The following is a 16,654-nucleotide window of genomic DNA, read 5'->3' as shown; positions in this document are numbered from 1 at the left end:
GGCTCTGTACCAAGTAACTGCAACCATCTTTATTATGGCTGCTAGAATATAACAGCCTGCAGCAATTCCTCCTTCTGACCTTTTAGTGTGTGTGTGAAGATAGATAGATAGATAGATAGATAGATAGATAGATAGATAGATAGATAGATAGATAGATAGATAGATAGAATGTGCTTGTGGATATGGTAGAAATGTGATATATATAGAGAGAAGGCAGCCATCAAGCATCACTACAAAAAAATTGTGCATAAAGTGTGGGTATTTTGACCCATCTCAGGTGTGTGTGATATATACAACCCAGGTAATATGGATGGAGCCAATCTCTGTCTCATTGTGTACAGGAAAATTGATGAGGAAGAGTACTATTTATTTCCGAAGCTACTTTGCGAAATGCTAGCTATTTCCATAGATATCGTCATCAAAATCTATTAATAATAGTAGATGCTATGCTATAATAATAATATGCTAATATGCTTATATATACTTGCATAGTAAGTGTGTGTATATGTGTGTGTGTAATATATTATACACACATCAGTGTGTATGGGTGTATACACTGTATATTTACTATAATAGTGATGTAATATAGAATAGATAGCTAATAGATTTTGATGAGGATGTGTATGGAACTAATTAGCATTTGACAAATTATCCTCTGAAACAAATGGTACCCTTCCTCATCAAATGTCCTGTACACAATGAGAGAGAGCTTGGCTCCATCCATATACCTGGGTTCTGTGCAGTCTAGCTCTTCAGTCTTATAAATCCATAATAAACTGCTACAATCTATTCTGTGCCAGCAGCTGCTATAGCAGGATATTTGGATGCCGTTTATTGGGAAGTAGTGACTTTATTTATTATTAATAATACTAAATATTATTTATTTTTGAACAATAATTATTATTATGGCTAGATGATAGATCTAAGATACAGAAATAGTAGTCTCATAGGAAAACTAAGAGCAAATGAACACATATATAAACACTGCAACCATTTGAGGTTGATATTGTTTTAAATATATACATAATGTGTGTGTATGTATGTATGTATGTGTATATATATATATGTGTGTATATATGTATATATATATATATATATATATAATATGTATGTGTGTATATATATATATATATATATATATATATATATATATTTATAATGTATATATTAGAAAAAATATATATAGTATAATTCATATACTATATAATATTTAATATCAATTGTATTGCTCTATATAGATCTGCCATTATCCTAACTCTACTACATAACAATAATTTATTTATTATTATTATTATTGATAATCTGCTCTGGATTGCAAATGTCCTGCCTCTTTCTGCCTGTCTGTGTGCCATGGCATGCAGATAGTTAGCCTTGGCTCTGAGCCCCTGTCTCCATAGCCTCTTCTGCAGTGTGCTGGGACTTACCGCATCTCAGAGGGTAAATATCCTGTAATCAGTAATCCAGGTGCAGATCAGGCTTGAAAGAGACTCTGCAGAGAGCAGGGAGGCAGCCACCAGACTGCTGCCTGTCACTGCAGAGCTCCAATAGCATGGGGGCATTCTCCCCAGCCTGCCCACGGAGGAGTGCCTATCCCCAGTGACAGTGCAGCCCTGCCCTGCCCAGCCCACGTTGCTATTAGAGGGAAATACAGAAGTTACACTGTTGCACCAAGAAAAGGAAGGGTCTTCTTCTTCTTTACCTTTAATTCTACATTCCTGCTGCTAAGCAGAGCTGTGCAGCCTGGATCTAGCCGTCCTACTGCTGTCAGCTCCTCCAGACCCCTGTCATGGGTAAGTGGCTCCTCTCCCATCCTCCTAGCTGCATGCCCTGTCCCCACTGGTGACCTGTTCAGGCTCATTAGCAGAGCAGGCAGTGCAGTCACTGGAGGCGTCTCATCCTGCACAGGGGTGAATGCTACTCTGCAATAAATAGTTGTCTGTGAAGTGAAGGCTGCACTAACCCATTCACTGCCAGTGAGGTGAGTAACTGCTCTACTGATTGTCATCTGCCCAGCACTAACCCCAGGTTGGCATGCTTCTGTCCACAGAACCTGCCTTTGGAGAAGTCAACCAGCTAGGAGGGGTGTTTGTGAATGGAAGACCTTTGCCCAATGCCATCAGACTGAGGATTGTGGAGCTGGCCCAGCTGGGCATCCGGCCTTGTGACATCAGTAGACAACTTCGGGTTTCCCATGGATGTGTCAGCAAGATTCTGGCTCGTTACAATGAGACTGGATCCATCCTGCCAGGAGCCATTGGTGGCAGCAAACCTCGAGTGACCACCCCAACTGTGGTGAAACACATCAGGACCTATAAACAGAGGGACCCTGGGATCTTTGCCTGGGAAATCAGGGACAGGCTGCTGGCTGATGGGGTGTGCGACAAATACAATGTGCCCTCAGTCAGCTCCATCAGTCGGATCCTCCGAAATAAAATTGGAAATTTGTCCCAGCAAAGTCACTATGAGTCCCATAAACAGCACCACCACCCCACAGCCACCTCTGCCCTGCAGTACAATCACATTTATTCCTACACCAACCCTATGGCTGCAGGAGCCAAGGTGCCCACACCGCCTGGCATGCACTCCATCCCCAGCAGCATGGCCATGCCCAGGACCTGGCCCTCATCACATTCTGTTACGGACATACTTGGGATTAGATCTATCATCACAGATCAAGGTAAGAGGCCCCTGGATCCACCTGTATTAATGTGATAATAATATTGGATATTAAACCCATGAAATGGATAGAAACAGAATTCTAGAAGTCGAGCTGAAATAACATCCTATTTTTCCTTACAATTTATCAAACTTTACAGCTGGTGAAACCCAATTACACATCTTCCATCTCTGAACAAAATATATATTTTTAAAATAATTATTTTAATCTATAAAATCACATTTCTAAATGTAATAAAAAAAATAACAAATACCTCCATTATAACAGACACATAAAAAAAAGTAATTTTTATATATTTTTAACACCTTATGCAACTTATCTGCAATATCTATCCAGTATTTCTCTTTCTTTGTAATATCCCTAATTAAATAATTTTCTTATATCCATCATTGCACCTGAAATGTATCTATCTTATACCCATCATACATGTATGCTTTTTCTTATTAATAGCATTTACAGCACATATAAGTTATTTGTGGAGCACAAATGTTTTATCAGCAGATTTTGATCAATTATTTTCACATAATAACAATGTCGCATGCAGACGCATATTGTCGCATGGCCCCTCTGGCAGCTCCAGCTTCTGTGCAGTGCAGCTTCTCCCCCTAATACTTGTAGACACGCTGAGAAAACTGTATATAAAAGAGATCAGGTCTAATAGAGCTGAAGGGTGAAGAAGTGCAGTCTCCCAACTTTTCACTTTTACTGAGAGCAGGCCTGTGTCATCAGCTCGATGCCTGCTGGAAATTAGGGGGAAAAAGTTTCACTTCTCTAGTTTGTGCAATCAGACTAAATTTACCCAGACAGGAAGTTCAAATGTCAGATAATTGGTTTCATTCTGAGGCAGAGTACAACCTCTGGGCATAATGTGCACAGGAGGAGAGATTGGCCCTTCACCTAGAGACTCATTTTCTGCTTATTTCCCTGCATATGATGGACTATTATGATCTATCTCCCTTACTGCGACTTTTATTGATACCACAGTAAAGGCCCAAACTATACCAGTCCTGGGCTCCAATGAGTCCTGTGCCATCAATAACTAATGAGACAAAGTGCTTTATCCCCTTCCCACAGACTGCCCCAGAAATATATACAGATTACCATTTCCTGAATTGGCCTAACATTGGAGAATTAGATTACAAATTGGGAATGTTTGTAGATCCCTCTAATGGTTTCCTCTCTTATTAACACCACATTGGCAGTCAGGCCTCCAAGGGAACTGTCTGGAGTTGTTCCTCTATGTCTCAGATTTTTTGGGGAAAAGGATTCATGAACTGTGTACAAGGGGTCTTGCTCTGCACTGCTCAGGCCATTAAACTTGTTCTTTTGTGAGCAAATTGCTAATTTATTGGACAAAGCATTGCCTCTGACACAGGGAAAGCACTTTCTAGTGGGGAAAGTGTGAACTGGCTATTAATAAGGCAGGGGAGAAAGGTCCCCTAAGTAGAGTTTTCATTTTTTTCTTATATAGAATCAGATGAAAAGGAGCAGGAAATCCATAAATGGAGTTAATGCAGGTTGTGAATCAGTGTAGAAAAATTTAGGAATAAAAAAGTAACAATATAAATTTGACAAAAGTATAATACATATCAGCATGTCACATATTAGGAATATATATATATATATATATATATATATATATATATATATATATATATATATATATATATATATAATATGTATTTTATGATGTAGTTTTATTTAGGCTTTATGTATTCTATTTTATTTTAACACATTTCATAAAATATTCTGACTAAAATATAACAAAAGATAAATCATATATAATCAAATATAATACAAATAATAAAAAAGTGATAACTTATAGTAGAAATAATATTACATATAATGTATATTGCAACATATCTCATCAGCCCCTTTTTAATGATAATTTGGAGATGAAGTGGATCTGATATAAGGCTGTGATCCCCTATAGAACCTTATAAAATAGAGTTGTTCATCTCCATCCTTTTTGCATGTATGTGCTTGGTTTGATCCCAGCTCTTTAACAAGGTGGACAGTATACAATGAGGATAAGGGCTCATCCACCCTGATGGACACTTGCAGGTCTGTGGTGTTGTCAGGCTTCTTTTCCCAGATCCCAGATCTTTACTTCTGTACAATCCGGACTGACAGAGCTTCCAGCTTTGACTACATTGTGAGAATGACTCTGGAAAGTTTTTTTTTTTCCCCTCACCGTAAAATAAACATTTCTGACAAATTCTGGAATGCTAAGTATTTTCCATATTTAATCCTTTCTTCAAACACAGGCCGCACTTTATTTTCACCAAATTCTAGGGACTGCAGACTATTTTTCTTGTAGAAAAATCCCATTTTCTTACAAGATGGGAATAAATTAATGGTGTGCTGTAACTACAGGCTGTCACATGCAGGCTGTGATTAATGAGCCCTGTGATTAATGACTGCGGCTAATTATTGCATTTTCCCTCCATGACATGTGATTTTCTATTGCAATTCTCAGTATTTCTCCAAAAAATCAGCCACATTTTCGTTTACACTGAAAACACAGTAACTTCCATTTTATTTGCATCTATGAATTTCACACATTGGGGAGAACAGCCTGCAGGATACAGAAAGCCAAGATACACACTCAGCAGAAGTGCTCCACTCACCACAAGATTTTAATAACCTGATTTCAGGGACTGTAATTATATGTGGGGCAAACCTGCCAGACCATGCTATATACCAAGATGACATACATTTCTTACCACATTCATTATTACATTAATTTCCTCAAAATAACGATAGAGAAAGATTTACAATATATGCATATCAATTAAATTAAAGGTAAAGTAGATGATAGATATAACAACAGGGAGAGCGAGAAATTAGAGATAGGGAGATACTAGATATGAGAGAGACAGCTGACAAATCATAGAGGAGAGAGGTAAAATCTAGAGATATTAAATAGAAAACTTCACATAGCTTGTGTGTATGTATGTGTGTGTGTGTGTATGTATGTGTGTATGTGTGTGTGTGTGTGTGTGTGTGTGTGTGTGTGTATATATATATATATATATATAATATATATATATATATATATATATATATATATATATTCGTGTGTGTGTGTATGACAAATCCAAGATATGAGAAAGAAATCACAAAGCTGTCAGAAATGTGTTTGCATATGTTTGTGTGTGTATATATATATATATATTATGCACATATGAGTATATATACATATGTGTATGTATATATTCATACACACACGTGTATATATGTATATATATATAATATAAAAAATGCGTATGAAAAAAAAAAAATATATATATATGTACACACATTATATATATATATATATATTCATACACCCATAATAGTGTGTATATATTATGTATAAATATGTATCTGTGTGTATGTATATATATATATAGTGTGTGTATGTGTATGTGTGTGTGTATATATATATATATATATATATATATATACATAAAATGTATAGTGTGTGTATACATATGATATATGGTGTAGAAATATGTATATGTGTATGTATTTATATATATATTCATTTTATGTTGTGTATGTACGTGTGATATATATATATACACACACATATACTGTGTTTCCTTATTTGTGGTATAATGTGGGGGCAGTGATGCCTTTGATGATGATATTGGTGCAGTCAGTGACTGATGCTCCTGTGCCCGCAGTCAGTGACACTTCTCCATACCACAGTCCCAAGATTGAGGAATGGAGCAGCCTGAGCAGGAATGGCTTCCAGTCTACACAACACATGATGAATGGGCTGGAGAAAGGCTCCCTGGAGCAGGAGGTGAAGTACAGCCAGGTAGGTGCCGCAGTCTGAGTCTGTAGATTTCTGTGTGGTCAGTAGGGTCGGGGATCTGTCCTGATCCCTCCTGTCAGCCCTCAGATCTGTGTAATCCTGTTCTAGTATTTTATTTGATTATCTGCTCTATTAATATGTATTTCTATAATGCACTTACAGATAGTAGCACAGTGGGGGAGTATTCCTTGGACACAGCTGCGATCCTAGATTCTTAAGAACGTTATTATTATTTTATTATTGTTGTGTTTTGTTCTATGTTTTGTATTTTTACTATATTACATTCCTAAAGATCGTTGATTCTCGGTCTTGCTCTTGTAAATCCTATTGGGGCATGCACCCGGCTCGGCTCCTGGCTTCCTATCACTAGTGTAGACGATCCCGGGGATCTGCTGCAGGAGTCTGTGAGATGCGGCTGATATCACCGTCCTCCTCTGGGTCCGGATTCTGCACAACATACTGTACTATGTCACAGAATTCAATTCTATGGATGGTTAAAAAAATATTGCAATTAAAACAATTTTGCTATATTGTAACTGAGCCATACATTCAGAAAAGTAAGAAATTACATTGGTTCCAAATCGGTAGAGTAAATTTTACATGAATGGTCGGGTACTAAATGTGTATAGTATTACTATAACAGTGGGGAAAGATTGTTAGGATTACTAGGTCAGGGGCAGAAACACACAGCCAAGGGGTCTACTGTATATGGACACAATACTATATCAGTATTTATATGTATGTGTGTGTATATATATACACACATGCATATAAATATCTATAAAACACACACTTAGACATACATACATATATATTACAGAAACTATGTATATGTCTACGTGTGTGTGTGTGTGTGTAAGTATATATATATGTGTGTGTGTGTAAATTGTTGTCATATATATGCTTGTGTATGTGTATATAGATGTATGTGTGTGTATATATATGTGTATATATATATATATATAATATACACACACACACATATAGATACACAAACACACATATATTTATATATACACATTCTGTGTGTAAAAAATATATATATCATAGTGTGTAAAATATTATATGCAGTAGTGCTCTGATGCAGTCAGGATAATCATGTATATAATATCTAATATAATATGGACACTATTCTGGCATATTTGATCCATAGAAGACAATAAAACCCTGACTCTGTATTTATATTTTATGTCATAGTTACAGTATATGGGTCTTTATAGTTTTATATGTAGTTTCTGGACTCTTTAATATTATTATTATTGAGTATATAGAGTTTTATATAGTATTATTTTAACATGGTTGTTGAGCTTGTCTGTTTTAAGTGCTTGATCTTCTCTATAGAGATGGGCTATATGTGAATATTTATTTCTATGGTGTGATATTTATCTAGGATCTCTTTGTGAGTGTATATACATATACACAGAAGGATATTTATATCATTTCAAAGCCCTTTAATTACTTTGTTTTATAGTCAGATATTTATGTTTAGGTCACCTGGAATTGTTTGACTTATTTGCTCCCAAATAATAAAAAATATCCCTAAAAAGTAATATATATTTATTTTCTAGATTTGTCTGCAGATAGATCCACACTGATGCCATATGGTTCACTGCAGAAGGAAAAACTCCACATAAGAGCAAGATATCACATATTGTGACGTTTATACCTACATTCAATGCTGACTAACTTTTAGAAAAGCCTCACTTTATTTTTCTTGCCCCAATGTGGAGTTACAGGGTGTTTTCTTCTCTATTTATGGCTAAAGCTAAATTCTGAATTTGTGGATACCAGTGCATTGTGTGCTCAGGACACAGGAGCCCTCTGCATAGTTTGAGCAGCTATGTGATATTTCTGATGGCAGAATGGACACAACATGTTGTCTGTTTCCAAGGGCGACCAAGAGAATTTTAAAAGCCGCTTTAGACATTAATGGGGGAAAATGGAAACAGCACAGAAAATGAAGTTATTGTTGTTCAAAGAAACCAGAGTTTATTTTCATTGAGTACATTGATTTTAACAGTTCTAACACATTGGAAACATTGTGTATAAATGATTAGAAAATGGAAAATCTGAACCCAAGTTGGAGAGCAGCATACATCTGGTCAGTTCACACAGGTAACGCGTCATCTCCTAATAATAACACATTACCCCTATACGAATGACCAGACTGTAAGCAATTTATACATGGATTGATGCACCGCTTCTGGAATGTCTAACAATCCCAGCTCCATTTTATCCTATAAAAAGTATTTTTTTTCACATGATGCCCACAATTCACACCAGTCTTCAGATGCATCTGTAACAGAGCAGAATATACCAGAAACCTCACTACTAAGTGATATCAGTCATGCAGTAATAATAACTGCAGACATTATCTGAAAGACTCCACACCCATTCCTGTAGCCTTTTCCATCAAATACTTAAATTAAACTCTATGTCTTCTATTAATAGTTTTTTGAGATTTGTTGGGATAAATAGATGTAGGGGTCACAGTAGACAACACTTTGGGCTAATAGAGGATGTGAACTTTGAATGCAGGAACATTTTTCCCGCTCTACTATAAGGTCAGGATATATAAAGAGGGAAGAGGGGCTCAATGCATCCCATATTATTGCTTATATGGCGCTATCATATTCTGCAACACTTTACATTCATTATCATTGCTGTCCCCATTGGGGCTCACAAGCTAAATTCCCTATCCCTATGTCTTTGGAGTGTGGGAGGAAACCAGAGGAAACCCACGCAAACACGGGGAGAATATACAAACTCCTTGTAGGTGTTGTCCTTGGTGGGATTTGAACCCAGGACACCAGAGCTGCGAAGCAACAGTGCTAACCACTGAGCCACCGTGCTTGTTCCATTATGGTGCTGCGTAATCCCAACCTGGACCGAGGGCCCGGTGCTTGGCTGCCTTCATCACCACCTTTTTCATTATCCTTGTGACAATTTCTTTCTACTTTGTTACCATTGCATTGAATGTAGCGATGGGATTACGTAATCCAGTAGTAAAAGGAAGATCAACCTTCATTGGGATTTCTTTCTCCATCCAATGGCATAGTCTGGCATCTCTATATTTACACACAAACACTCCTATACCCACAATCCGTGTAATTAAGCCAAAAAGAGCATATTCATAAACAAATCCCTAAAGATACAAGGCTTTTCTTTATGGCTAAAAAGATCTTTATTAATATCAAATATATTAAAAACATACACATGGAAGTATATAGAAGTATAGCTGCATTTTTTGCCTCTTTATATTTGCATTCACTCCCTTTTAGGAGACTTTTTTTTGCATATTTTCCGCAGTGTATTTGGTGTATAACTTTTGCAGCATTTTAATTGATGTAATCTCCTGCACACGCCTGTTTGTATTTTTTCGGCTGTATTTTTATCCTTCCTGCATTTTTTCCAAGACACAGCATGTCAATTCTTTCAGCATTTTTTCACCCATTTACTGTCACCACCCTGTTTTTTTGGGACAGAATGAAAAAAAAAAAAAGGCTACAACAAACCACCATGTATGAATATACCCTTAGGATCTTATACACGATGACTACCTTGTATTAGGTCACAGACCTCCTGCAGCTCACATGGCCACAATACTTCAGGTAGGGCACAAAGCGTCCGGCTCTCAGCTGTGTAAGTGAGAACATGCTATTTTTTTCTGCCAACTAAACCGCAGTAATGAGGACATACACATACAGATGGCAAGAAAATTACTTTAAAAGGCATCGACAGACAAGTCATCGCCCGTCTCCTCACGTAACGTAGCCATGCAGGACTCCTCTGCTTGTGATAAGAAGGGTTCCAGCCAGACCCTGTGCATAGGTGATTCATTGTAGAGCAAAGTTATTTAACATAACATGGGAACACAGGATTGGGCATGCTGAAATTTGATATGATCTGTCAGGGCCCTTAATGTGTAGGGGCCATTGGACATCTTTACATATAGGTAACATAGACATATTGTTAGGCGACTGCCTAAATGCACAATTGGTGGAGGAAGGTTGAACTTTATGGACCTAGGTCTTTTTTTACAAACTATGTAAAAAAGTATCTTAATTATGTAGTGAACAGATTGGTAAATGGCCTCTGTCTCTCTGATCTAAGTTATAAAAGACGACATTGTAAGGCCTCGTTCAGACATCCCTGATCCCCGACCATTAATCATCAGTGTTTCGGTCAGTTTTTATCATCCGTGAAAAAAATAAAAATAAACTGTATTGGATAGAAGAAGATTTGCAATGTTAATCACTGACAGTTCACAGATGTTTATGGACTCATAGACCAGTATCTGTAATATTTTGCTCCATCACTTGGATAAAAAAATGGACAAATCTCTGGAATTTTTCAGTCCGCAGAAAAACCCACTGACATGTGAACAGCCCCTTAGACTGTAATGGGCACGTGCACCAGCTGTGAAAATCACAGATCGGACCCAGATGTGACTCACGGACGTCTCATTCAGGCCTAAGGCTCAGTTCACTTGTTCGGACATTACATTTGTCTGTGCCTAACACTTAACAGGCAAGCAGAATAAGTCATCAGTAATGCAAAAGGAAGAAGAGCGGCTCCATTGATCATTATGGGGTTTGTCTGGGTTCTGCATGAAAGACTTTTTTCCATTCTCTAAACTGCATGCTAAATGAACCCCATAATAATTAATGGGTCCACCCTGCTTCAGTTTGCATAACTGATGCAATGGTCACTTATTCCATTTGTATGTTAAAGGGTCGATATTGATTGCTACTTCCAATAGGTGGCGCTAGAGTTCAAATCATCTTCCTCTCTGAAGAGGCAATTTGCATATTTAGTTTCCCAGAGGAGCATTGCACGGCCTACAAGTCTCCTCACTCTGACATGTCAGGCCTGGCTTGTCACTCTCCACAAGGAGAAACGTTACCCCTTAGATCCAAGATGGAAGAGACAAATAGAAAGTCCACGTGGACTGAGCCTTAGTTAAAGGGGTGGTCCAGTCTGCAATCACTCTGTGACTGCAGACTGCTGAATTGTATATTCCCCGTGCAGGTGGCTGGTCATGTGCTCTTCTCCGCTTCTCAATATTCTAAGGGAGGAAAGTCTAGTCGGCCCATGACCACACAAGTTTGCAAATCGCATATACATGGTCAACGTGCCACCCACCCGCACAGGGAATAAAGGGGAATTGTGACTGTGTGCATTGTGACTGCAGACTTTTCTTCTTAGACTGGACAACCCCTTTAATGATGTACTTTTTAAATTAATAAAAGACATTTGACAATACAAACTTATCACGTATTACCATTTAGTACAGAAGTGGAGCAACTGGTGACGTAAACTCCATTCTGGTCGGGATCTGTGATAGAATGTGTCATTGTGCTTAGAATGATGATGTCATCAGTCACAGCCAATCAGATGCTTGCTTTCATGTACACTGACTATGTCATATTGGTTACAATGAGAAACAACCTTGTTATTTTTTTATCAGTTGCACATGATGGTGAACCACGTGGTGCTGCAGGAGAAGCTCAGAAAGGGATGTTCTGGTTTCAGGAAAATTAGTTTTTGTTGTATACTAGAAAGTTTTGCAGTTTTCTGACCCTTTATGCATCACGTCCTCACAGTTAGCAAGTTCTCTGCTTGTAGTCATAGAATGGGAATGGGTTAGTGCTGGTTCTGTAATGGCGCCCGACTCCTTACACAAAGAGCTCTGATTTCTGTACTGTAGCTAAAGAGACGATATATTCTCCTACCTTGGGTCGATTCCTGGACCCCAGGCCTCCAGCAATGATGTTGTCACATGAGACTGCAGCAGCCTGAGATTGTCTACAGCGGTCACGTGTCTATATGGCACAACCTCACTGGATATAGGGACCAGAGGGAATATGGGGAACTGCCACCATGGGTCACCCAATGGATGTGCATAGTGAGTTGTTTTTGTTTTTTTTATAATTTTAAAATCATGTGGACTGTGCTGTGGCGTTATTCTGCAGCAAATCTCCATCTGGATTGTGTTGCTTACTTACAATCTCTTCATTAAAATTAAAGGGGTTTTCCCACGAACAAAGTTACATTTAATCAATAGATCTTGGAATAATAATAACTTCCACAATTGGATGTGTTTAAATAAAATGTTCCTGTGCTGAGATAATCTTATAAATGTGCCCCTGCTGTGTACTGTGTAATGGCTGTGTCTGACCATACAGGGACATGGTCTGATCATACCACATCTCCTGGGCAGGGGAGGACGCAACAGAAAGTATACAGACAGGACAGAAGGGGACCACAAATAATTCTTTCTTTGAGGTAAAACATTTTTTAAAAACTGGCAGGAAAATGCTTTACCTCACAAAAAGAATCCGCTGCGATCCCGTGCTGTAATGTCTGTATATTCTCTTGCGTCCTCCCCTGCCCAGGAGATGTGGTATGATCAGACCATGTTCCTGTATGGTCAGACACAGCCATTACACAGTACACAGCCGCGGCACATTTATAAGATTATCTCAGCACAGGGACATTTTTATTAAACACATCCAATTGTGGAAGTTATTATTATTCCAAGATCTATTGATTAAAATCAACTTTAAAATTAACTTTGTTTGTGCGAAAACCCCTTTTAATGAGAAAAATCGGTAAAAAAAAAATAAAAATCTGTAAATTAACAAATTTAATTTGTCACATTGAACATGCAGTCTTATTTGCCAGCAGCATGTTAAAGGGCAGGAAAAGTTGAGCAGATACCTACTGCATAATATATGTGTATGTATACATACATACTATATATATAATATACACACATATGTATTACTTATTTATATGTAGCACCCTGAGGATTCGGCTGCTACAGGGGTATTGCACCTCAGCCAGAGGTGTGATATTCCACTCCCGGGTAAGGATGGAGTGTGGAACTGAGCTCAGTAGGCTGCATGCACTACACACATCCCATTTCCGGGGGACAGACCAATGGTACTCCCACTAGAGAAATGTGCAGGTACGACAGCGTCTGTCCCTGGCTGGAGTGGGAGGGGGGTGGAACATCCCAGTAGTGTAGGGGCAGATAGGGGGAGCAGTCTGGGTAGTGCTAGGAGCTCATTGGGTGCTGGTCACCTGAGCTCACACATAGAGGGAGTATATAAGGTGGGAACCATCTTAGAACAGGGTCTTTTGTAGAGGTCAGTCAGTCTGTCAGTCTTTGGTAGAGTGAGTCAGAGGAAGAGAGCAGAGGAGGAGAGCAGCTCCAAGGCCCAGAGAGAGAGAGGAGAAAGAAGGACCCAGAGGGGGAGAAGAGAGAACTCCAAGAACCCAAGATTAGATCAGAGGGTGAAGAGTTGGCATAAGGGTACCGGATCCCAAGCTGGTGGAGGGCACTAATCCTTAGCCAGAGACCGGAGGTCGTGGGCAGGATCTGCCACGACCACCCACTAAATCCACCTGGAAGGCAAACCAAGAATAGGGTCAGGGAACCCAGAGACAAGGGTTTACCAACAAGAGGCCCGAGGGAGCCGGACTTAGGTGGATCCCTGGTGGGGAAGGCCAGAGAGAAGGACAAGTCAGAAAGGGAGCTCAGGACCACGCTCCAGAATCACCTGGGAGTTGGCCGAGTCCAGGACCTGGTGGACGCAGCGCGGCTCGGGTGGTCACTCAAGGCCGGAGTGACCAGCATAACAGCAGTAAGTAAAGACCCTGAACTGCACAGCCCGACTCTGAGTCTCATTACCATCCTCACTGCACCTCCACAACCACCATCCTCTGCAACTGACCCCCTGAGGCTATACCCCTCCCGTTGGGGGTTATACTACCTGAGCTGCACACACATCACCAGCCTCAGCGGACCCTGCTGCAGCGGCGGCCGTATTGACCGCAATTCAACGGGTGGCGTAGTCGACATAAAAGAACATCTAGTAACATCTATAAGGACTGCCACACACTGAGCTTGACACCCTGGGCACGGACCGGGTCACCGCCACTCGGAGACTACAACCCCCATCTGATCCGGCTCCGGGTATTCCCCAAACAACACTGGCCCAGGGGGCGCGTCAACTTTGGCGTAGTCGGCAGGATAACGTGCCCGCAACAACCGGGTACTGCGTGCCTGAAGAAAAGTTCATCGTTACATTAAAAAGAAGTCTCCCGCCGGTTCCGGAGGGTCCCCGCCAACGGACCCCATCACAGGTCGTTTCCCGCCGGTTGTCCGCCATTTGCAGCTTTTTCCCGCCATCCATGGAGTTTCCCGCCACTGGGAGACGATTCCCGCCATTTCCAAAGATTTCCCGCCTTGGAAGAGCGGACGCCATTATGGGCGTGCCAGAGGGTGGCAAAAGGCCACCTCCCATCGTGGGCCAGGTCGAAGAATGGCGCCAAAAGCGGAAACCGCGCCCACCAACAGAGACTGTGATGCTGGAAGTGTCCATCAGCGTGAGAGAACTGCCCCTGGAACTGACAATCACTAAGTTGCCCCGGGACCACCCTCAATGTGGGCGGAGACGGAACAAGAGAGCGAAGATGGGTGCAGCCTGGAGCAGTCTGGAGAGAGCGCACCCGGAGACAAGAAGTCTGGAGAGGAGTCCAGAGAAAGCCTACCCGGAGATGGAGGGAGAGTCAGGCAGCACCGACCCAGTGGTCAGGAGCCTGCTACAAGCCACAACCCCACTAGGCCTAGTGGAGGTCCTGGCACAGCTCCCCCGAGACCGGGAGTGTGCACAGACTGCGCTGGAGGGCCTCGCACGGAGGATGGCCCAGGTGCAGCGAGAGACGTTGGCGGAGTGGAGCCGAGAGATGGCCCAGCGGACCGAAACCCGCCAGCGGAGCACGCCACCCGAGACGAGGAGACAGACCGCCTCTGAGGATGGTGCAGGAGGACTCAGGGCCGGAGACGGCGCCGAGAAGGGAGCTGAACGAATGGAGGCAGGTAAAGGGGACGTCTCTACCCCGAGCCGGGAAACCGCGTACCTGCCCCAGCTCCCCGTCGCAGAGCCCGAAATTCCCCCTGCCGTGCCCGTCGCTGCATCGTCACCGCCGCAGACTAGGCCTCAACCGGAAACCGCGGCCGCGACCCCTGTGACGTCACGCGCCTCAACCCTGAGCGCGGCGAAGCAGGAAATACCATCGGCCTGGTCGCAAGGTCTAGTACCTCCGGGCGCCGCAATTCCAACAGCGCCCCCTACCTCCGCGGAGCCACCGGCCTGGTCGCAGGGCCGAGTAACTCAGGGCGCCGCCGTTCTTACGGTGCCCTTTGCCTTTAGGGTGCCCCAAGCCTGGTCGCAAGGCCTGGTCAACCCGGGCGCCGCTACCATCAACGCGCCCTCAACATCTAGAGTGCCGCACCTGGGTGAAAATCTATTTGCCCAGCATACGTGCCCGGATGGGCAGCCCTTTGTATGGCCCCAGGAGTACATTCAGCTGGAACTCCAGAGAGCAAGGCCCATGTGCGAGCCCCTGATTCCGGCTCCGAAGCCTGTAAAGAGGACCTCACCCCCGCTGGAGGAGGCACAGTTTGAGTGGGACCCCACCGGAGGAGACCTCATGGGGTTCACTCAGGAGACTCGGGCGGCCGCAGCGGAGCGTGCAGAGTGCTGCCGGCAGCAGCTCGAAGTCTTCGAGAAGGAGCGGAAAGAGAGGCGGGTCCGGGAACAGCAAGCACAGATAAGGAGCGCGGAGCAGAAGAGCCGGACCAGGAGGAATCCCCGTGCAGCTCATGGTCCCCCTTCCACCGGGACTGTGATAAAATTCAACATGCAGCATGGGTGGGGCTTCATTAGAGACCATCATACCCCCGGCGACGTCTTTGTCACACGCAGAGACGTAGAAAGCCATCTGCCGGAGGGACACAGAGGTCGTGACCTGTATGTAGGGGACGAGGTCACCTTCACCCGGCACAAGTGTGCCAAAGGACCCTACGCCCTCCATGTACATCGCCTGACGGAGGAGGAGCTGCGGTGTGAGGAGGAGCAAGAGGACCCGGACGGGTCTGAAACTGAAACCAACCAACAAGAAAGAGCAGGAGGACGCCGTCGTTGAAGTACGGTAGAGAGAGACTGTATAAAGTTGCCCGTCGGGGTACCAAGAACTGTTACTTATTTAAAATATGTTCCCCGTTGGGACAAAGTGTGAACTGATGCCCGTGTGTCCCTAGTTCCTAATACCTGGCCGAGGACTGAGAGCGGCCATATCCCCTTTGTATATAGTTGCGC

At 42.1% G+C, this 16,654-nt stretch overlaps 1 protein-coding gene across 4 annotated transcripts in view; it reads left to right on the top strand.

Moving 5' to 3' along the window:
* Window positions 1-1,603: 1,603 nt before the first annotated feature.
* Window positions 1,604-16,654, top strand: part of PAX9 (paired box 9) — a 44,845-nt gene continuing 29,794 nt past the window's right edge. For 3 of the 4 annotated variants that reach the window (XM_073638947.1, XM_073638946.1, XM_073638945.1), the window contains exons 1-3: window positions 1,604-1,790; window positions 2,048-2,677; window positions 6,349-6,485. In XM_073638947.1, coding sequence (XP_073495048.1) covers window positions 1,787-1,790; window positions 2,048-2,677; window positions 6,349-6,485 — 771 coding nt within the window. In that variant the 5' untranslated portion in view covers window positions 1,604-1,786. Of the gene's footprint in view, window positions 1,791-2,031; window positions 2,678-6,348; window positions 6,486-16,654 lie in introns of those variants that run through there. The other variant, XM_073638944.1, reaches the window with a different exon arrangement.

Source organism: Phyllobates terribilis, unplaced genomic scaffold, assembly GCF_046119375.1.
Source record: "Phyllobates terribilis strain yellow unplaced genomic scaffold, ASM4611937v1 Scaffold_7__3_contigs__length_470593459, whole genome shotgun sequence".
NCBI lineage: Eukaryota > Metazoa > Chordata > Amphibia > Anura > Dendrobatidae > Phyllobates > Phyllobates terribilis.
This window is presented reverse-complemented; position numbering and strand designations above follow the sequence as displayed.